Source organism: Rosa rugosa, chromosome 6 (genome assembly GCF_958449725.1).
Source record: "Rosa rugosa chromosome 6, drRosRugo1.1, whole genome shotgun sequence".
NCBI lineage: Eukaryota > Viridiplantae > Streptophyta > Magnoliopsida > Rosales > Rosaceae > Rosa > Rosa rugosa.
Window position 1 is genome coordinate 24,477,622 of NC_084825.1, and position 22,301 is coordinate 24,499,922.

Genomic DNA, 22,301 nt, shown 5'->3' on the forward strand with positions numbered 1-22,301 from the left:
TTTAGCCCCGCTCAACTGATCAAGTAAATCATCCAAATGAGGAATAAGAAACCGATAGCGTACTGTAATCTTGTTGATGGCCCTATTGTCGACGCACATACTCCATGAACCATCTTTCTTTGGAGTGAGCAAAGTAGGCACTGCACAAGGACTCAAGCTTTCCCTAATATGGCCCTTCTCAAGCAGCTCTTCTACCTGTCTTCTCAACTTCTCATGCTCCAAAGCACTCATCCTATAATGAGGCCTGTTAGGTAAGGAGGCACCCGGTATTAAGTCGATTTGGTGCTGAATATCTCTAACAGGTGGTAACCCTGTAGGCATCTCTTCAGGAAAGACATCTTGAAACTCCTTGAGCACCTCTTGAACCGGCTTAAGCACACTAGCTTCTTCTTCTTTAGAATCCCTTCCCAGCAACAAGTACATCATTCCAGTTTCTTTTTCCTATTCCACAAATTTATTCATGGACAACAGATTAGTCACATTTTTCCCTTGGGGTTTAAGACCTTGTTCTCTAGCGGGCACTAATGTAATCTAAATGTTATTAAACATGAAGCTATAAGTATTCTTCCTACCATCATGCATGACACCCCTCTCAAATTGCCAAGGCCTCCCCAACAACATATGGCAAGCATCCATAGCCACAACAACGCACCACAATCTATCCTTGTAGTTAGTGCCAATAGAGAAAGAAACATAAACACGTTTAGAAACTGTTACCTCATTGCCCTTTTGAAGCCAAGACAGCTTGTATGGTTGAGGATGAGTTTGAGTCTCCAAACCCAATTTAGCTACAGCCTCCTCTGATATCACATTCTCACAACTGCCAGAGTCAATAATCATCTTGCACACCTTTCCCCCAACAGTACAGGTAGACTGAAAAATATTGGTACGAAGCCAACCATCTCCCTCCACATTGCAAGGTGTTAGGCAAGCTCTGCGCACTACTAATAATTGACCATCATCCCCATACACAACTTCCTCACCCACAAGATCTTCATATGATTCATCATAACCCGCATCTCCCTCAATTGGAGTGAACTCATACTGAGAATTATCATTCTCTATGAACAACTCTTTATTCACCCTACCATCCTTCTTACAGTCACTCATTTTGTGCCCTGGCTCCCCACAATTAAAGCACTTCATCCCAGGCCTTCTCCCTTTTGAAGACATGGCCTTAGCAGGTTGTCCACCATTACCAGGTCTAGGTGGAACATGAGACGCTACCACTTTTGGTGGAGCACTTGAGCTGGCCCCGTTCCAAGCATTAGTTCCATTTGCAAACCCCATATTGCCTCCAGTTGTCCTCCTACCCATCTGCTTCTCTAACTGAATGGCCCTAGCATGAGCCTCTGCAATAGTACAAAGATCAAACATGTTGACGACATCTTGAAACTGACACTGCAAACCCCCAATATACCTAGCAACTAACTGCTCATCAGTCTCAGACAAGTCATTACGGGCCACCAATTGATAAAACTCAGTTGAGTAATCAGTAACATTACGTAAACCCTGCCGAATGTTTTGAAGTTGTTGATAGATTAATCGGGTAAGATTGGGAGGTAGGAAAACAGCTCGCATGTGCTTCTTCATCTTGTCCCAAGAAGTAATCTTCTTCTTTCCCTGTCGCACACGCTGCTTCTTCAACTGTAGCCACCATGCAGATGCATGTCCCCTAAGCCTTGTAGCAATCAAGGAAACTCTCTTCTTCTCAGGCACTTCTTTGAGTTCAAAGATTTCTTCTACAACGCCTAACCAATCTAAGAACTCTTCTGGTTGAATACCTCCATAGAACTCAGGAATTTCAGTCCTCATTCTGGCTTCCCAACGTCCAGAATCATGCTTCTCTTCCTTTGCACTATCACTAGAAGAATCAGACGAGTCATCACCCATGCTAACCTCCTCATCTTCTCCTACCTCATCTTCAGATTTCTTTGTTCTTTTCTTTCCTTTTGACATAGACAGGGCAGCTATCTGCTCGGACAATTGATCAATCTGATGTTTGGCCTGTTGCTCAAATTGATGCTGCCACTTTGCCATGTCCTTTCTAGTGTAAACATTAGAGAGATCATCCAACTTGTTTCCTCTGCTCCTTCCGCCAACCTTAGCACCTCTCCTAGCAGGCATGATTGTTGGAATGGATCGACTGAAGCTCTGGTACCAACTGATGCAGCCCGTGATGGGAATCAACTCACAACCTCAAACCCCAACTTCTAATTATGTCACCAGAACAAAACCAATATGATGAATAAAGAAAACGAGATAAAATCTAAACCTTGTTGATTCTCAAGGTGAGAATAGCCAAGGATTTAGAGTGCCTATACCTTGTTGATTCCTACGGAATGGCCGAGTTGATAGAGCTAGTTGAGAGAAAGTTCTCAATTTTATTGATATTCAGAAAAATGACCACTACAACCAAATAAGGGGTTTAAATAGTTTGCAAACCCTTTTTTTTTGAGTAAAAAGGTCATCCATTCATTATAATTTAGCAAGCAGTACAAAAACGACGTACCCCTAAGAGTCGTCATAAAACGTCGTTTACAGAGTACTCTAAAATCCTATTCTAAAGATAGAATAAGAAACCAAATACCCCAAGTACACCCACCTTTTAAAGTTACGCACTTTTATTCTAAACAAGAACTAAGAACTCCGAATAGTTAAAAGAACAACAGAGTTAATAGTTCCTGCGACCTGAAGAAGAAATTAAAGAGTACTAGGAGAAGAGGATGAAAATTCACCCTCAACTCCATCATCTGAAAAAACAAAGCAACATGTAGTTAGGGCCCAAGACACCCTAATCTAGCAACCCCAAAGCATAGGGCCAGCCCACACCCAAAGAAACCTGAGCCAAAAAAGCCCAAAGCCAGGAGACCAAACGCTAGGGTTAGAGCTCCAATTGAACACGGCCCAGTGGGTGACACCTGCACAACCACCACCTCGGTCCCGTGCCGCCGCCGTAAAGCACTGGTACTATTCCACCAACAAGCCACCACGACCAAGCCGACACAGACCACTCCCAGACGGAGTCAGAGCGTCGTCCTTCACCAACACCAAATTGCCGCCATCAACTTCAGCAGCAGCAGCCGCGACTGGCCCTCGATGATGCTCTAGGCTCAAGCAGGTTGTTAGGCTGCCATTGACGCGAATACCAGAGGGTAGAAAACCCCTCCACCTCCACGGATCAATTGCGTTATCCCCAGAACCTCCGTCACCTGACCCAACAGGAATCAAAGAAAGAGCCAATCCCGGATCAAACAGTCCTCCATCAAAACCGCTAACAGCGAGTCCAAGGAAAATGAAAAGCAAAGAGAAACGACCTGCAGCGCACCCTAAAGCAAAGCATGACACGCCGGAAAAGGGGGAGTTTGTGGCAATAGCCATAGATTTGGAATTTTGTCGAAGGCGAGAGGGCCAACGAGGAAACCCTAGCAGAGCGGCTAGGTCAGACAACATCTCTATAGTTTGCAAACCCTAAACCAACTAGTAATTGATAAAATCCAAAAAGAGCTAGGAAAAGGAAAATAAATAAAGAAAATAATATAGAAAACGTAGCTCTGTTAGGCTACTGCCACCAACAACTATCATGTTGCATCAGTTTGCTTATGTAGAGAGTAGAGTGGGTGTAAATTGAAAGAAAAATATCTATGGATTTCCCAATAAAAGCTTATATTTTTGGGTTTATATCTAATTTTCTCTGATTTTTATGGCACTAGCTGTTAGTTGAGATTGCATAATTATAAATTGAAATTTGAGTGATCAAAACGGCAATAAAAAAACTGTTAATAAAGAAAGTTTGTTAATTTACTGACTCTCATAGCCTTGCTTTTTTTTTTTTTTTTGGTGTCAGGTATGTTGGTGTTCAGAAATTCGGTTAGACTTCTTAATGCTCTTGCATCCGCCATGGCATATTTGGGACATTCTTGTATTCGCAGGTGACAGCTAAAAAGAAAGGGAGGTGAAAAGAAGAATTAGAAATACGCCGCAGTTTGTCTGTTGTAGCCTTGTAGGTGCTTAGTTTTTTACCTAATAAACTTTGTGAACTTGCTCTTGTTATTCATCAGCTACCAAATTCCAGGAGTATGATCTCTCTTTGATTTATCAAAGTGACTGTATGTCGATGTCAAATTTCTGTTAGGATTGATGAATATTTCTTCTCTGTTTTCACTAGTTCTTGTTGCTGGCTTTATTTTTGTTCTGATTTCATGTTTATCTGAGGCTAGAGACCTAAAATGCTGAGTGAAAAATGTTGCAAAATGTTGCCTTTTGGTTGCACACATGGAGAAGGTCATCTGATAGCAATTTCAAGTCAATTTTGGAGGAGGTACAGTAAAGAGCTGCATAAAAAACTGAGCATTTTTAGCATCTTGTGCTAAAGTATGAGCCACTATGTTTGCTGCACGGCGCACATGGTGAACCTGTGCAAAGGATGCTAGCTGCAGGGCCTCTCGAAGGTCACTTAAGAGGTAGCCCAGCTCCGAATGATCAAGGGAATCATGCGCCACAGCTTGTACCAAATCTTGACAATCAGTTTCCACTATCAGAGGGACAAATTGATGAGAGATAGCTAGCTGGACGCCCACCAGCAGCGCTACCAGTTCCGCATGCCGAGCTGAAGAAGCTGCAGGAAGTGTGTGGCGAAAACCTCCCAAACAAGAGCCTTCAAAGTCTCGAAACACACCCCCAACCCCTACACTCCCATCCACATTGCTAAAAGCCGCATCCACATTTAGCTTGATCATACCTATAGGGGCTTCTTCCATCTAACATTCTGTATTGGAGATGCAAGGCGAGAAGAAGAATGAGCAACCTTAAATTCCTCCCACCATCCTAAAGTAAGTGGCACAACTTCCGAAGCTAACTTAGCTTCATCTCCCCATACTTTTGCGTTTCTATTACGCCAAGTTGCCCAAATCACCATCAACAAAGTAGCAAAGGTAGTAGGGGACTGAGAATAAGAAGCTATAAGGTATATGAATTATATCTCTGATCATATAATCATGATAAAAAAAATTGTTACACTTTCCTTTTATGGTTTTACCAGATTATGTATTCTGTTTTCTTGATAGGAAACTGCATGCGAATATGCGATGATGTCCTGGTCTTTGCTTAAAGATTTTTGAAATTGAAATAGACCATATTTGCCTTTAAACTAGTTGGATTATAACCAAACTCTTTGGCGAAGCAGAAAACGAGGAACTAAATTTATTTCTCTGATATATTAGGTGCTAATTAATTATCTAAATAATCAGGAAGGATGTTGGGGATGCTGAAGATATATTATTAATTCAACCCACAGTAGCTCTTTCAAGGCAAGATGAAGGGGAAGGTAAAGAGCTGTACTCATATAGTTGAATACCAAAACAATCATTTCAGAGTTTAACTCTGATTATTGTACAAGTAGTCACAAATTGTAACTATCATAGATGCTTAGCGGGGATGCTCGTATATGCTGCATTACCAAATTCCAAATGAAATAAATCAATACAATATAGGAGGACTTAATGAAAGGACATCAATTCAAATATTGGATTTTCGATTTGAGAGAGATCAAGAATTTTCACTATTTCTTAGATTCGTGGACCAAATTCAATTCAGATTGAATGAAAATACAAAGAATTCAAACACACATGCAAGAAGCTTCATTCAATCACGTCGTTCTTTACATTTTCAAGCTGTTATGCTGCATTTTATCAGGAGACACCGTTGCTGGTGTTGCAGTAGTACTAGCTCGACCATCCTAGCCCTTGAGGTTAGGAATGATATTATCATTGCTAGCTAGCTCTTAAGGATGCAAGACTTCAATTGGTACATAGTCCTTATATGAGACACTTCCTAATATGTGTAACTTTCTTGCTCCTAATCTTACTTTTCATGTATGAACTTGTAATATGACCTATAAATTGGTATTATTGCCTCCTGTTTTGATCTGTTGCTCTTGATAAACTGTATTTAGGGTTTATACAGATGTGATAATCAAGTTTCAGACTAGTTACATTTTTGTGAAGGATTAACATCTACTGTCAGTTAGGAGTACGTAGAGCATTATCTGACTGTTTTGCTCGCTTGGAAGAAGCAACTCCATTCTTTGAGATACCTTCCAAATATTAACCCAAGTACACTTGCTGTCAACTGTTGCTGAACTACCCAAGAGCCAATGCGCTTGCTCAGTCTCTCCTCTACTCAGGCATGGAGTGCTATGATCTTCTTGAGTGGCTCTTCTTCCAGTACAGACGACATGTCATTTAAACCCCCTCCGATTCTCTGTTTGATTGATTTGCCCTGATGAGTCATTTCTGGTTGCATTTGCAGATTGTTGGGGGACAAGTCACCCTTCTCTCAACAAAGTTTTCAAGGGGACACCATGGATAGTGATGAAGAGACTGCCTGCATTCATTGTAATTAGGCCTTTTCTTGTAAAATCATGAATTGGGTCATGCCAAAGATTGTGATGAAAATAAACTTGGATCATACACATTATCTTATGCACACTAGTAATGGCTTGTGTTTGTTACTACTGCTGGATTTGATTATTGCATTAATCAAATGGGGGTGCAAATCATACTTCTCTGTTTTAGTTTTGATCATAAACAAAGTTATGGACCGTGAGTTTTGATCAACGAGTCTTGCTAAATTTTGCACCCCTACTGATGATGATTAAGAAGCAGAAAGTGTTGTGAAGACTTTGTTACTTCGTCAGTAAAAAACTTCTGCAGTATTTGCTGAACAGCAAACAAACAATATATAGATACTTGTTGGGCGTTCTTTTGGCTCGTTCCAATAGGCCAGATAGAAGAGTATAGAAGCTTTGGTAGCCAGAAGCTTTTTCGTGTAAACCATATTCAAATGTTTTGCTTGACTACTCCTCTCCAACTTTTTTTTGGTTCCTCATGCAATATGAACCACTACTTAAGGCACATGTATGAGCTTTGGTTATTCCTACTGGGAGGCTAAATACTCGTGATATGGCAGCTGATAGTTCCAATTATGTTCTTCTTCATGACTCCATTGCTTTCTCCTACTGGTAAAAATAATTTAGCAAGTCAAGTTTGACATATGTTTCTCCAGAACCATGTATTGCCCTATTGTGTGAGAAATAATAATCTTTCGGAGGCAGAAATAGGGGCATGTATTTAGAGAGATGTGGTGTGTTAGTAATTTCTTGGGTGGTATGATGGAGAGGAACAAAAGGACATTTGATGAAGCCAGAGGTGAGGAGGTTCATCTATGAGATAGGATTCGAGGTTGGGACTCTCTTTGTCTGAAATGGAAGACTCGGCACAATCCAGAGCAACTCCCACAATTGAATTGCATGGCGATGAATTCTGGCCACTTTCAAGGAAACCCTTCTTTGATATCATACTCACAAAATCATATTGCCTGCAATCATTTTGGTGAAGCCTAAGCTAGCAAAACATATGAGCCCACTCACAAAATTGATTGCAGGCTATTTTGCTACCTTTTAATCACATTTCTGAAATTATTTCAGATACCTGCTGGGAAGGTGATACTGAAGCAGCAAAGCTCCAACGGTTTGAGTTATATGATATGGCTGGGCTTGACACAGATCTGATTCGTAAGACTAGTAACAGAGTATCGACTGGTAACAGAAGTGCAACAATCACCGATGAAAATGCACCTTATTCCTCGTTAGTAGACTCAAGTGGGTTCTAAATATGGGAACCAATCCCTTGTTTTCTGCTAGTTAAACCTTTAGCAGTCCCCTCCTTTTATATTGTATGCTTGTAGTTTGTTTGCTTGTGGTTCCAGTTACTTGCTGAAATTTTGTTTGGGAACCTCCAGATATCATACATTTGTGATATAGAGAGAGCTGTTGTCTTTGTATATAGACGTACTGGAAGTGAGCCTAAATTGAAGATCGTATCTAGTTTTGGGCGTCGGCCGCAGTTTAAATGCATGTGTGTGTGGAATCTTGTTATTGAGAATATGGCTGCTATCCTCTTGCTGTCAATCTCGACAATGTCAATATCTTCGCTTACTAAAAGGGACCAAAAAAAATCCAGAGAGAGAAAGTTTAATTAAAAAAAAAAAAAAAAGGTGAGGGTATAATAGATATTTTGACGCGGAAGGATAGTCATGTGAGCTACTTAACGGAGTTTTTAGATGGAGAGTAATTGAATGGACCTGTTGATTTGAAATTAAGAGTACGAGGATTAAACATGTGAAATTAGAAAGACTGATAGGAGTATAAAATGCTCCGTTTTTAATGTTTATCTATTTTGCTAAGTCATTTCCGTTATTTAACATTTTTAACTTAGTTTTCATTTTCTCGGTACATTGGAGAAAATGACAAAGAAATGAGCTTAACGAACAATAGAAGCATGTGAGACGTCAGAAATGATATATATGTGCAAGCTAGGCACAACAGACGCAGATTTGAGCAGAAATGAACAAATTGAGTTTTTCTAATCCTACTAGGAAAAGGATTTCCAGTTGAAGCAGGATTCCTGAGTCAACTAGAAGTCAATCTCGGAAAAATGGCGGAAATGACAGAAGTGGAGTGGACTAAGATACCTAGACTTGGCAGGATTAGGAAACTTGGGTAGACAAGGAAACCTAGAAGCACTAGGAGATCATGTGGCATTAGGATTACTCAAGAATGTTCAAGAAGAGTTTAAAAGACTTATGAATTTTCGGCAGTGGAAAGACCTAAACCTAATTGGTTTTTGAAACGTCAGGAGAAGAGTCCTGAATCAACAAGGGAACCTTGTTGCCGCGAAAATCAAAAGAATATTCTAGATGAGACATCAAAAAGGAATTTGGGAAGGTTTACAACTCCTATGTGATAAGGAAAGAAGAATAATTATCAAAGTTGGATTTCTTAATAGATAAATCATAATTTTTTTTTTTTTGCCGAAATAAGGAGATAATTACTAAGGAAATTTGGCAAGACAACTTCCTAGATTTAATATTGGATTGTACTTGCTCCTAGAAGATTTCTATTGCTTGAATGATGCAGAAGAGATGACGTGAAATTATTTTATTGGCTCTTGCACTAATGAATTAATTCCTTGAATTACAAGATGAAGTAGAGTTGGAGAAGATTATCAAGGATGTCGTCGTCTATATGTAGATGCTATTTCCAACGTTAATTTCACCATTCAACATCCTTCTACACTCACAAATTCGTGAATCCCTTTCTAGCTTCTAGAGGTCTGTGTCTTCAACCAAGGAGAAGAATAAGTTGTGCAATATATTCTCTTCCTAGCCATCCACCACCTTTGTGCGTCACCTTGGCATAATTGCTTTCAAGATCTTCAAGTCAATGTTTCAAAGTGTTTCTCTTCATTCCTTCACAGTGTCTTTCAGTTTTTTCTTTAAGAACTCTTATGTTTTTCTTTGTTGGATCCCTCAACTATGTGTAGTTAGTTAACATGACATTAGGGGCAAGGTTTGAAGCCCCGTTTATGTGATTGATAGTATAGTTATATTTTCTACATCTTGGTTGCTATGTTGCTTTTGTGAGATTGTTTCGAATTATACATATCTTTCGCATGCTTGTTTTATGTGATTCGAAACATATAAGATTTGCAAGTAATTGGAGCTAGAATTAGGTTAAGCAATTCACCTAATAGTTTTGTGACCTAATTTCTAAAGTAGTCAAGGCTTTGGGCACAAGTTAAGATCAATTAAATAAGATTGCAAATAGACAAGCTTTTTTGTACTAGGTTGTGCACTAAAGTTGAAATCATTTCTTTGTTCTTATTGCGTTGAATGTGTTTTTGATTAGCTAGCTTTCTAGACTATGATTGCATGTTCAATAGGTTTAATTTAGATCATTCACTTAAATTAAATATTGAAACAAAGTAAAATAAGAGAAATTGTTTGCTTTTAACGTTTCACTTGGTCAACTTCTTTCCCATGACATGTGCAATTGATATGAACGTAGAGAATATAACTTGTTTCTTTCATATATTTGTGGTGGATTCTTTTTTTTTTTTTTTGTGGTGGATTCTTTTGTTTCTAACATTCCATTTATCCATATTATTTTAAATCCCACCACATTCTTTGTTTTATTTTCCCCACATCCCATATTACAATTTCACGTTCCTCTATTCTTTTGTTTATTTTTGTAAATAGCACCAATACCATACTTTGATTCTTTATTTGTTACGCGCGTGATTATTTTCGTAAATACCACCATGACTTACACTAATAAAAATCAAAACCTTCCTAAATCAATTCTGAATTGAAATGCGCAATTTATTTATTTATTTATTTTCATGAAACGAGAAGAGGACTAGCTCATCGTTCTCTCTCGAAAATTTATTAATTACACCAAAATAGTGCAATAGGAATGGCGAAGGTAGCCAAAGCCATTCTTAGCAAAGGTACAAAGAATGAAACCCAAGCCTCCAAGGACCATCCTAGAAAAATCCTTACAAAAGCAAAAGTGAACACACCAGGCTAAAACTAGCCAGATGCAAAAAGAAAAAAAAAGAAAATAACCTGGGAACATTAATTGAACCTATAAACTGGCTAGATGAAAAAGGCCCTGATGAGATGAGGATATAGACGTTCGCTGAAAAGAAATTGGTTTGCAGAAGGCTCTTGATGAGGCCGCTGAGAAGGCTCTTGATAAGGCCGCTGAGAAGGCTCTTGATGAGGGCCCTTATGAGAGGCTACAAACATTAACTGAAAGGATTTTGGCTTTGCCAAATCCGGAATTGCCAGCCCACTTCAACATGGAGTTCTCGTTTGACTGTTTGAGGACAAAGATTCATCTACTAAGACTCGGGATTCAGATTTTTTGCTGCCAGATTCTAATTACTTATTTCCTTTTGAGTAGACATCTAGCAATGCATGGAAGGCATTTTTGTGCAGCATGGCCTGGGAACTGAGGGCCTTCTCAGCGGCCTTATCAAGAGCCTTTTCAGCGGCCTCATCAAGAGCCTTCTGCAAAGCCAATTTCGTTTCAGCGAACGTCTATAGCCTCATCTCATCAGGGTGAGAAGCTATAGACGTTGGCTGAAAGGATTTTGGCTTTGCAAAATCCGGAATTGCCGGCCTACTTCAACGTGGAGATCTTGTTTGAGGACACAGATTCATCTACTGAGACTCGGGATTCAGATTTTCTACTGCCAGATTATGATTACTCATTTCCTTTTCAGTAGACATGAAGCAATGCATGGAAGGTGTTTTGTGCAGCATGGCCTGGGAATTGAAATACGCAATTAAATTCAATCAAACTAAATTCAATAAAATAAATAAAATATTAAAATATCATAAAACCATATTGGGGTTATTTATCAAGAGCACTGTTGAAGCTTGTCCCTAATCCTAATTAGGACAGACATCTTTCTTTTTGAGCTTTCTCACTGTTTTGGGGTTTCTCCTTACTTAATGATCTTCATCACCACCATTACCCATAATCTTCTTTCTCTTTTTAGTATCACTACCATTAATCTTGGTAGCTGTGTTATTATTGGTGGTGGAAGCTTTTTAGGGCTTTTCCTCAAAATTCAAAGTACAGTAATATCAATTTTTTTCATTTGGCCTTCTTCCATCAACCATGTCCCATTCTGATTAGAGTCACATCCACCTTCATACTGAAAATCTCGAATAACCTTAATTACACTCCCACTGCTACTATAAACCTTTTTAGATGACTCACCGCTCCATGTTCCGGAACTAACCTTCCTATCAAAACGTTTAGCAGCTGAACTCAGTTTCTTACGAACAATAATGGTGTGTTTGGGTGAAGGAAAGGATGATCGAACTTAACTGAAAGTGAGGATTTCATAATATCTAGAAGGCAATTCCCTCATTTAGTATTCTCAAGTTGGAATGTTCATATTTTTTGTGGAAAAAAAAACGAAGGAGTTCATTGTTTGAATTCCAATCTTAAATTCCCACCGAAATAGGTGTCATTCGAATTCGTTCGTAGTATTCAATTTTTAGTTCTTTATTAATTCCTAAACAATGTTGCTTTCCACTTATTTTTTTTTATTTGTTTTAAACTTTCTTAATTTATCACACATTCTAAATCCTAAATGCATATAACAAAAAAATTAGAGTGGGGGAATGGGGTCTCACTCCCCACTCCCCTCTAACCGCATACGCCTACATTCCCGCATTCCCAAAAAGCCGCATTTCTCTCATTTCAGACCCCTCTCCTACTCTTTCTCTCACTTCACCTCCTTCTTCCCATTGTGCTTCTTCTTTGCTCTAGTTTTCACCATGGCTAAGAACTAGCTCTCCATCAATCTTCCACCCCAGATGAATGTCGAGGCAGAAGAAGCTCTTATCGATACCATAGCCGAGAGCCTGAGCAGTGTGTTAGCAGCGGCAGATAATCTTTGCCCTAGCAGTTGAAATTCGCTTCCCAACACTCCGGTGACTCTTTCCACTCCTGTCATCACAAGTCCTCTTCAGAAGCTTGTGGATGAAGCAAAGAATGCGGAGTTCTACTGTTATGAGATTTGCAAATTTCGCAGGTTAGTTTTCTCAGTGGAGACGTCAACTCCTCTAAGGAGCTCGAGCCAATTTCCTCCTTGGAATTCTACTCCACCAACGCAGGCCTTAAATGCTCGATCTTCCATATCACAGAGAAGCTTTACCGACTCAAAGACAATGCTGAAACCTACATGGATGGGGAAGGCACCCTCAGCTCTATAAGAAGGTTAGGGGATTTGAGGATATCCTCATCATTGATTGGCTGGCCAAGATTGGGTTTCTCAAACCTCGTTGCTAGTGCCATGAACTTGACAAGGATAACAAAAAATTAGAGTTTGAAATTTTCGTCCAAAAAAAAAAAATAGAATTTGCAATTAGTGAAATTTTTACTGATGGAGTTGAAGATTCCATCGTTTATAAATTCCTATGCATTTCACGATTTTCTCATCCAAACGCACCGTAAAGAAACGCATAGCTTATGTCTTGCTTGACCCACTTTTTTTTTTATCCCAAATAATCCAAGGCTCGTTTTGGCCATAAAAATCTAGACAATAGGAGACCATATTGGAACAGAACTGGTGGCCTATAGCAGCCTTGTTTTGAAGGTAATAACCTACCAGTTCTTTGTCAGTTGCATGAAATCTCATGCCACTTGGTAGTTAACAAATGCTATCTAAATTTTTTGTAGAAGATCGATATATTCTCAGAAATCTTCTTTCTTTCTTAGGGAATTGGAAGCTCTAGATATTTGGATTTCACCACGATTTGAGAAACTTATGAGTTATAATTGATCGATGTGTTTAATACCAACATGGAAACTCACTAGATAAAAGAGTTTCTCAAAGAAATTGAAAAAAAAAATTTGATTTAGAAATCGAAGATGTGGGAGAATTGAAACGTGAGAAAGAGAGGTGCTTGGGAGAATTGAATAAGTTTCAGAAAGTGTGAATTGGGCATTAGAATTTTATAATGTCACGCCCCGAATTTTGAATAACCAATTCAAATCCGAAACATGAATAAACAATTAATACAAATAACGTTCTGAATTTTTTTTTCTCAGAAACAAACACACCACTCGCCACTCAACACAAAACTCGAAAACCTCGAGTTAATTATTACAATTCACTCTTACAAAGTAAAATTGTAAAGCTCTAAATGAGCATAACAAACCTCACAATATAATGCTGTAATTCACATAACACTACTCTAAGCTGCCCGATCACCGTCCTGGTTCTCCTGACCTGCAGGGTTATCCGCTACACCGTTTGAATAGTGTACCGGGATTGCAACAACACAAAACCCGGTAAGCTTTTGACAGCCCGTATGAGTAAAAAGAAAGAACTGTTGATTTATTAAATTTCAGTTCAAGTAAAATTCAACAGTATTACGTCTGCAAAGAGACATCAAACCACTCATGTAAAACCACAAGGAATACATTTTCACAATCCTCAAATCACAATACACCACACTGGTCCTGCAAAAACCCAACCCACATAACACCACTTTGGTCCATCCCAACAGCACGTTAGAGCTCTAACCACATCGCTACCAGTCACCTTGGCCTAGGTGCAAGTAATGCGACATACTTCGGTTAATAATAAACCGTCGCGCTTTGGACATCCCCGTCCTCAGCACCATATACTTCGGTTAATAATAAACCGTCGCGCTTTGGACATCCCCGTCCTCAGCACACAACTTCGGTTAATAATAAACCGTCGCACCTTGGACATCCCCGTCCTCAGCACACAAACACTCCGGTTATCCTTAACCGTCGAACTTCGGACACCTCATCCTCAGAACCCTACATTCTCTAACTCTATACATCCTCCAATGTAAATCATGAATATTAACAAGAACTCATCAATCATGTTCATCACATATAAATATGGTAAGTCACATGTCAATTCATAATAATTTAATCATCCCAATTCCACACTCTTCAATGTCACACCATTCACATATAATCACGTAAATATATATATACGTAATTATCCGCTCAGGGATAATCACTAATACCAACTATAGTTCACATGCAATAAAACCGAGAAATTCATTTGTATAGTAAAAATCATTTTACTTACCCATGGACCGTAGTTGATCAAGTCCATATGATTTTAAAACAAATATTTATTTCATAAATATTTTCACGCAATTACGACAAAATAAGGTAATTAAATTTATTCGGTTCGTAATATGAACCACGTGAGGTTTACTCACCTCTAAATTCCCGCTGCGTCTTCTTAACAGCTCAAAATACAATTTCACGAATCGTCCGCCAAATCCAACCGTCGATCACCTAATCAAACATGACCTTAACTTAGCCAATAACTCAAAGACAAAATCAAACGACAATCCAACGGTCGGATCGAAATTAAATGATGATCCAACGGTCGGATCGAAATCAAATGATGATCCAACGGTCGGATCCTCACAGATCGCCTTTAGGATCATCCTCCAAAAATCATTACGAAGATCCAACGGTCGGATCTTCCTGAATCGTCCTTACTAACATCTCCGCTAATTTATACGAAAATCCAACGGACGGATTCTCACGAATCGCCTCCCTAATCACTGTTTAGCAATTATACGAAGATCCAACGGTCGGATCTTCGCCCATGACCACACAAAGCCTCTGGGGCAGTCATACGATCATCATATCAAAATTATAGGTTCATCTGACGGTCCTAATTCCACAGATCATAAATCTAACGATCGAAATCGATCGAAATCTCAAAATTCATAACTAATTCATACGATAACCGAAAAATACGTATAATACGCCGAAATGATCGTATCGAAACATAGAATCATAAAATGGACAGAAACTAAATTTTTGACCTCCGGAGGTGGCCGGAAAGGGCCGCCGGAGTTAGGGACAGAGCCACCGCCGACCACCACAATTGGTATCGGGGCTGTGCTTGTCCCCTTCGTTTTCTCATTCTGGACACTTTTCATAACTAGCACAAGACCAAAAAATGACAGGAAGGGATCGAAATGTACCAAAAATCAGTCGGTGGCCGGAATTTTTCCAGAAACCGGCGAGCTCCAAAATCGACGTGAAAACTACAACCTCACGCCTCGATCCCTTCTGGAGAATTGTTCAGAACTTCCTTATGAACTCAACAAGCCAAGAATCACAAGAAACGATCGTGTATAGCTCGAGATATCTTGATCCGAAGGTTGGTTGTTCGATCCGCACGGGTCGAGCTCCGACGAACGTGAAAACGTTCGATCCAGTTCCGATCCTTCTTGGTGCTTGTATAGGAAGATGAGGCGAGCTCAATGAGCCAAGAATCAAGTGAAATGGTGCTCTGTAGCTCGAGATATCGAGTTTGGAACGAAAACGAGCTAAACCGGACTCGGGGTCGCCGCCGTCGCTGCCGGCCGTGCCGCCGCGCAAGGTTACCTCCGGTAGCTGCGCAAGGTCAAGGCGAAGCCGTGGAAGGTGGTCTGAGGTTGTTTGGTGGTCTGTGGTGGATGGTGCAGCACGATGAACAAAGCTCTGTTTTGTTTCTTCGACTGTGACGAGAGGAAACGAGAGAGAGAACGAGAGAGAAATAGAGAGGAAAGGAATTAAGTTTCTGCTGTCGGTCGATCGAGTGTCGGCAACAATTCATAGTGCTCTAATCGACAATCATCATGAAAGGTAAAGAATGAAATGATCATGTTCCTTGCTTTTGATTAATTATAAAAAAAATCCGGTTATTACATATAAACACACAGAAACTTGGGAATCAAGAACCTTAAATTTTGACAGTTGTGCGTGATCCCCATGCGCTTCACCAGAAGCTATCACAGCTATTATGCCCTATTTGAGATTTGAATTGTTGACTTTTTTATTTTTTATTTTATTTTTAAGGGGCCGTTACTATGTAAAGTTTTAGAATAATACTCGGAAAAATGATAACTTTTTACACAATTATATTTTTACACGCCTATTTTAGGTGTATTAGATCAGTTAACATTAACTTTTGAAGTTCCTATTTTAGCATTTTGTTATGCAAGTTCTAACTTAAGTAACTGTGTTGAATTTCCTGCATTTATTTCATCTTACAGAGTATCCTTTTATATTCTGTTCGAGTGATGTTTTCCTTAATTAGCCATTATAGTGCTGTTGAAGAATCTACGAACGATGTGAGAAGTTGTGAACTTGTATATGAAAAGTGCATTGAAGTATTTCAGAAATACATGAATTGAACGGTGAGAAATGAAATCTTTATTGTCATATTTCTTTATTGTGTTGGTTATAATTTTTTTTTAATATAATTATTAGGTGTTGCCTTGTTTACTTGAGAAGCACGGTGAATGGTTGCTGCGGGAGCTAGTTCACCGTTGGGACAATCATAAAGTAATGGTGAGGTGGATGTCCGCTACATTCTATTGGCTGACTGAATACTACATTGAAGGCATTGATTTCATGGATCCCTGGAAGAAGTCGGACTCGAGTGTTTTAGGGAGATGGTTAGTTTTGAGTTGTGACATACTTATAATCCCTTATTGAGGGAAATTGTCAATTATATGCTTATTTATTTTACTAATCTTGCAGGCTTTTTGGAAAATACAAGCTAATGTCACAAGTATTGTTCTGCGTTTGGTACGTTTCATTCTTTTTTCAATACTTTGTTGTCTGTCACAATGGAAGTTATATAGCAATTTTTTTTCCCTTTTTTTTCGTCAGATTGGTGAAGAACTCGAAGGAGAGCTAATTGATAGCTCATTGCTAAAGCAAGTCATAAACAGCTATGGCTCAATTGGGATAGGATTCAGAGATTGTTTGGAGAGTGATATAATAGAACATACCAGGGCTTTCTATGCTAGTCAAGCATCAAAATGGATTTTTGAAAGTTCTTTATTCAGATTATATGTTGAAGGCGAGTTTTGTAATCTAACTATGGTTCTGGATGTGGCGTCGTTTTAAGACTAGTCTAACACTGTCTTCTGAATTATGCAGGCAGAAGAATGCTTGAGAAAGAGAGACACAGTTACTCAGTACCCACTACGCCAATAGTGGCATCAGACAACACGTACATTTCAGACAACTGCAGAATTTTTAACTGTCGTCTGATACTTTAGGACGACAGCAAAAATTATTCTGTTGTCTGAGTTTTTGAATCAGACAACAGTTGTTACATTGCTGTTGTGCAATTATAAATCAGATAATGATTGTTTTTCTGATGTTGTCTAAATCAATCAATTCTGACAACAGTTATTTCATTGATGTTGTCCAAGGTTGATTAACACAATAGTTGAGAAATTATGTTGTCTGGTTCTTTTTAATCACACATTAGTTATACTTCTCTATTGTGCAACTATTATTCAGACAATGGTAACATTTTGATGTTGTCTGAGTAATTTAATTCAGACAATAGTTTTTCTGTGTCTGTTGTGCGATTATCATTCCGACAATGTTAGTATTTGATGTTGTTTGACTATATATTCGAACAATAGTTTTTTTGTGTCTGTTGTGCGATTATTATTCATATAATGTTAGTATTTGATGTTGTCAGACCATATATTCAGACAACAGTTTTTCTATGTCTGTTGTGCAACTCTCCTTCAGACCATGACTATGTGTGTTTCTGTTGTCTAAACGTTTAAACGCTGCTGCCCTAATTGAATTCCCACACTTAGCCAAAATTCAATTTTTCAACTCCCTCCATTTGGATGACTAACACGGCAGCGTTTTAACACTTTGGCCAAAATTCCCACACCTACACTCGTCGCCACTTTCTCTCATTAATCCCCCAATTCTCTTCTCTCTCTCTCTCTCTCTCTCTCTCTCTCTCTCTCTAAGACCAGAAGGATTTCTCAGACACCAAATGCTGCCGGCGACAGAGGAACCTAACACGACGGCATCCTCGACGATGATGATGATTGACGAGATTTATGAGTTCTCGGCCCCGCGCTTCTTCTATTTCATGAAGGACGAGACCGACGACGACAAGATCAAGGCCGAGCTATAGTTCGTCTCCACCACAGCCTACGCCCCATCCTATACGATTCTCTATCCCTCTTTTCTTTTCTTTATTCTTCAATTCCTTGTCAATTCCCTATCCCTCTTCTCTTTCTTTCGAAATTAGGGATTTAGGTTTTCTTCTTTTTAATTCGATTACCTCAATTGGAATCGTTTCTTCTTTTTTATTTTTTATTTATTTTTTTGAGAAATGGAATCATTCCTCATTCCACTAAGTAATAGGAATCATAAATTAAGTTTGTTTAAGTTTTTTTGTTTTATTTATTTATTTATTTATTATTATTCCACTAAGTAAAGAGAATTTTCTCAACGGTGGCTAGCTCTGACCGGTGGCAATCTTGTACCCGCAATTGAGAAGGGTGGTGTTTCACCTCTCTCTTATCTTTTCCTCAGTGGTGACAGCGGGCTTACTGGACGTTTCTCCGTGTTCATAGGTTGGGGCCTCTTTGTTTTGGTTGTTCTCGCAGATGGTGTTGGCATGGATAGAGATTGGAAGGTTGATCTGGTTTTGGATTGGTTTCAATTCGATGGTTCTCAGGCTGGGAAGATCGGAGAAGGGCTGATTTTTGCGGCGGCTTGGTCGACGAAGTCGGATGATAGTAGTGGTGTCGGATAGGTTTGTGGGTCTCATCTTTTTATTCCTCTTTGAAGCTTCTAATTTTTCTTGTTTTGGTTAAAAAATGAGTGTGCGCTAGGGGTGTGCTGTTGTCACACCTCATGCTCAGATTTACCTGTTTATTGGTCAATTGGATGGTAAACAATAACATTCTTCTTTTTTTACATTCTTGACATCAGTCTGGAACTTGGGAAAAAAATGATCCTTTAGATTTGAAATTGGAACAGGGCTAGATTTGAACCAGATTAAGAAAATTCTCTGGGTGTATGCAGCATCCGCTGGTGTATGAATATTTTAGTTGACACTAGTGACAGAAAGAGGTTCAACCAAGCTTGGCTGAGCTGCAAGAATAAGAGAAGCTCAAAGACATCGGGTTTCAGAAAGTTTGGATTGAATGTTTCCCCAAACGCTGCAGGAGGAAATAAGGGTGTTAAAGCTAACCAGCTTAGTGAGGATAACTTAATCCTCAATTAAGTGTTCATTTTCTACACTGTTAAATCCAAGATTGGGATATTGAGATTTCAAGATAGTCAATGGGAACCGAAAGTGAACACCCAAGAAATTTCAGTTCAGTACATATGCTTAAAGTAGCAATACAAGCAGGAGACTTAAGATTCCTTGGAACACAATGGCAAGGCAACACTACATTATGTTCATTGTTTCCCTTTGTTAGGGGGCACATATAGAGTCTGCGCAGATTGAAAACCATGGAAAGTTAGTAACTGTTACAAAGGCCGGAAGACTAGGCTTCCGTTGTCTGGAACAACTTATCAACTTCTGCAATAATGGTCCGAGCTTCTTCAATTTCAGGGCCTTCCTTCTGGTTCAACTCTTCTTCCAACTCAGCCTGAACATAAATGCATTGCTTAACAAACTGGGGAAGAGAGCTGAAATTTCAAGTAAGAATAATCAGGACCTATATACATATCAAAGTTCCTTTTAACTCAGCTAGTGAGGCCTCCGGGCGCTTTTGACAATCGGGAATCATCATCCTTGATTCAGCAAGCACATTTTCCTGTAAGAAAATCAAGAACAGAGGAATTTAATTGGAAATCAACACATGGAAACTACGTCAATGGAGTCCTTAGTAAGTAGCAAAACTTTCATATTGCAATCAGAGTAAGGATTTGAGTCAATGAACTTTAGATCCAACAAAATATACAATCTACTAGGTAATTGTACATTTAAATATTGACCGATTAGAACAGCAATGAATCAAGCAATCAAGGCAGTTTAATTCTGCACTAGTAACAGTGCACCTAATCATAGCCATATCCACATTCCTCAATCCTCAGAGTATATGCTGTGGGCTGTAGCCTTTGCATTGCATACCCTTATTCTTCAGTAATAGAAACTGTTAATCACTATAGTGTGCACATACTACACGCATGCAAGCAAACAAATAGGTCTTCACTTTACATGGATATGTACAGTATACAGGTCAAGTATGTCAATTGACATCTTACTGATTAGCCACAAATGTTTCATTCCATTTATTACTTGGAAAATCCTTTATATATCTTGTGTGTGATGTTTCCAACCTGATTATACTTCTCTATCTACAAACAAGTATCATTACATACATATAACAAGCTTGCTCGAAGACAATTTATAGGCACTGTGCTTATAAAGATTGCTTACAATTGGAATAACTAATATTCACAAGCTTAACAGAGACATCAAGGTTTCTGCTCTATATGACAGAAGAAGGAAAGAGGAAAAAAAAAAAAACAGTTTAACAGGCAGCTAAAACTCTTTGGAACTTCTCCACCTCGTAAGACAAACAGGAACAAAACCATCAACACCACTGTCACCTTCCTAGTATGGCATTTTGCTATCTGGGTTTAGTACAAAGACCCCAACAAAATAGGAAGGACATTGTGGGTTTTCTGACTGGGATCCATTTAAGAGAAGTTTATATGTCATTTGCATTTCGTAGAGGATCAAGGGTTTAAGGTGTGAAATGGTTTAAAATAATCAGAGTTGTGAAAAAATGGTATGGGGAGGGAAACCCTAAATCTCTTTAAGAGCATTGACATCAGTACTCACTTGGCAAGTGATTTTCCACTTACATTATTTGGGGCCAGCCTTTTTAAACATCATGAGGCTCCAATAGCCACAGATAAGGAAAAAGAATACATGCAGAAAATCACCATGAAAACATAGTAAGTTGTTTGAGAAAGGTCAACAAAATTGTAACTAATATCCATTACTATAGTTCCCCTAAGGTATGAAACATATCTATTTCATAAAACTGCCAAGAAGATATGATCCTTGACTCAAATAGAACAGCATGACAGGATGCAACAGATCAAAACAGCATTGCAAAGTTGAAGAGTCTCAGGAGACGATATGTAAAAAACTGACAGACAGATTTAATCCCAATTCTGTACTAATTCAAATAACAAATTTGAATTAGCACAGACTTTCATGTTTGTTCTTTTCAAAAGATAAAAGCTCTGCACGACAGCAAAAGTTTCATGCACAGAAGATTGCAGAAGATACACATTTACATACAATGCCAACTCCATATTGCCATCGGTTGCATGATAACAATGTTAACCATACCTGTTGCTTGAGGTCATAAGGATCAGCTCCTTTCCCCTTCATGTCTGCTGTTTTCGCAGCCTCTCTCTCAACCTCTTTCTCATAAGAATGAAACTCCTTAACGAGGCGTTTACAAGTCCCAGTCTTGATTTTCAGATTCCTTAAGAGTTGCCATATCACATTGTATAGCATATTACAAGTTCCCACATTGTATAGCATATTACAAGTTCTATAACCTATCATCATGTTATGAAACTGATTAGCAGATGTAACCCAGCCTTAATCATCCTATACTATAACTCATCATCAACCCAATGCAATTCTAACTAGCTTAAACTTGCAAAATTATGTCTTACTTTCACTCCAAATTCGTTTGACTATTGAAGACCCTAAACCAAATATACCCATTCACTGAACTTGGGTACAAGATTAGAAGCTAAAATGGGATATGCATATCAACTTGAACAGCAGAGCAGAGATATCAGTGGATGGTGAAATTGAGAGATTTAGGATCTGAGATAGAAGTAAGAATTACCTGAGAGTCCTGAAATCGGGATGCGTTACCGGCGACTGTCGCGTCCTCCGTCCTCTTCCCGGCGACGAGACTGCTCTTCTCTATTCTCTTCTGGGCGCTGGACACTTACACTGCGGTCTTGTGAGAAAGTTTGCTGTCTCTGCGATTTTTTATTTTTTATTTTTTATTCTTGAGGAAGTCAGTCCACAAGATACTCACACGCGATTGGGGATCAC

The 22,301-nt window shown here is 39.0% G+C and overlaps 3 protein-coding genes and 1 pseudogene across 10 annotated transcripts in view; 1 reads left to right on the forward strand and 3 right to left on the reverse strand.

Annotated features, from left to right (window-relative positions):
* The window catches only part of LOC133718846 (uncharacterized), a 29,448-nt gene extending 25,284 nt beyond the window's left edge, over window positions 1–4,164 (forward strand). For 6 of the 8 annotated variants that reach the window (XM_062145720.1, XM_062145723.1, XM_062145727.1 and 3 more), the window contains one exon: window positions 3,848–4,164. The gene's annotated coding sequence lies outside the window, so the exon portion shown is untranslated. The remainder of the gene's footprint in view (window positions 1–3,847) is intronic. The other 2 variants (XM_062145721.1, XM_062145724.1) reach the window with 1 other exon arrangement.
* Window positions 532–2,397, reverse strand: LOC133718811 (uncharacterized). Its single transcript, XM_062145694.1, has one exon. It carries the CDS (start codon window positions 2,125–2,127, stop codon window positions 532–534), a length of 1,596 nt encoding a protein of 531 aa, XP_062001678.1. The 5' UTR covers window positions 2,128–2,397.
* Window positions 4,165–4,301: 137 nt separating the features above from the next.
* On the reverse strand, window positions 4,302–4,760 carry LOC133716453 (uncharacterized). The gene has a single exon (XM_062143165.1). It carries the CDS (start codon window positions 4,758–4,760, stop codon window positions 4,302–4,304), a length of 459 nt encoding a protein of 152 aa, XP_061999149.1.
* A 13,462-nt stretch (window positions 4,761–18,222) lies between these two features.
* LOC133713578 (tubulin-folding cofactor A-like) lies at window positions 18,223–22,301 on the reverse strand (annotated as a pseudogene).

What these genes read in the sequence shown, in the direction of transcription:
- LOC133716453 (XM_062143165.1), bottom strand. Translation starts at nt 4,760, where the DNA reads ATGGAAGAAGCCCCTATAGGTATGATCAAGCTAAATGTGGATGCGGCT.
- LOC133718811 (XM_062145694.1), bottom strand. Translation starts at nt 2,127, where the DNA reads ATGCCTGCTAGGAGAGGTGCTAAGGTTGGCGGAAGGAGCAGAGGAAAC.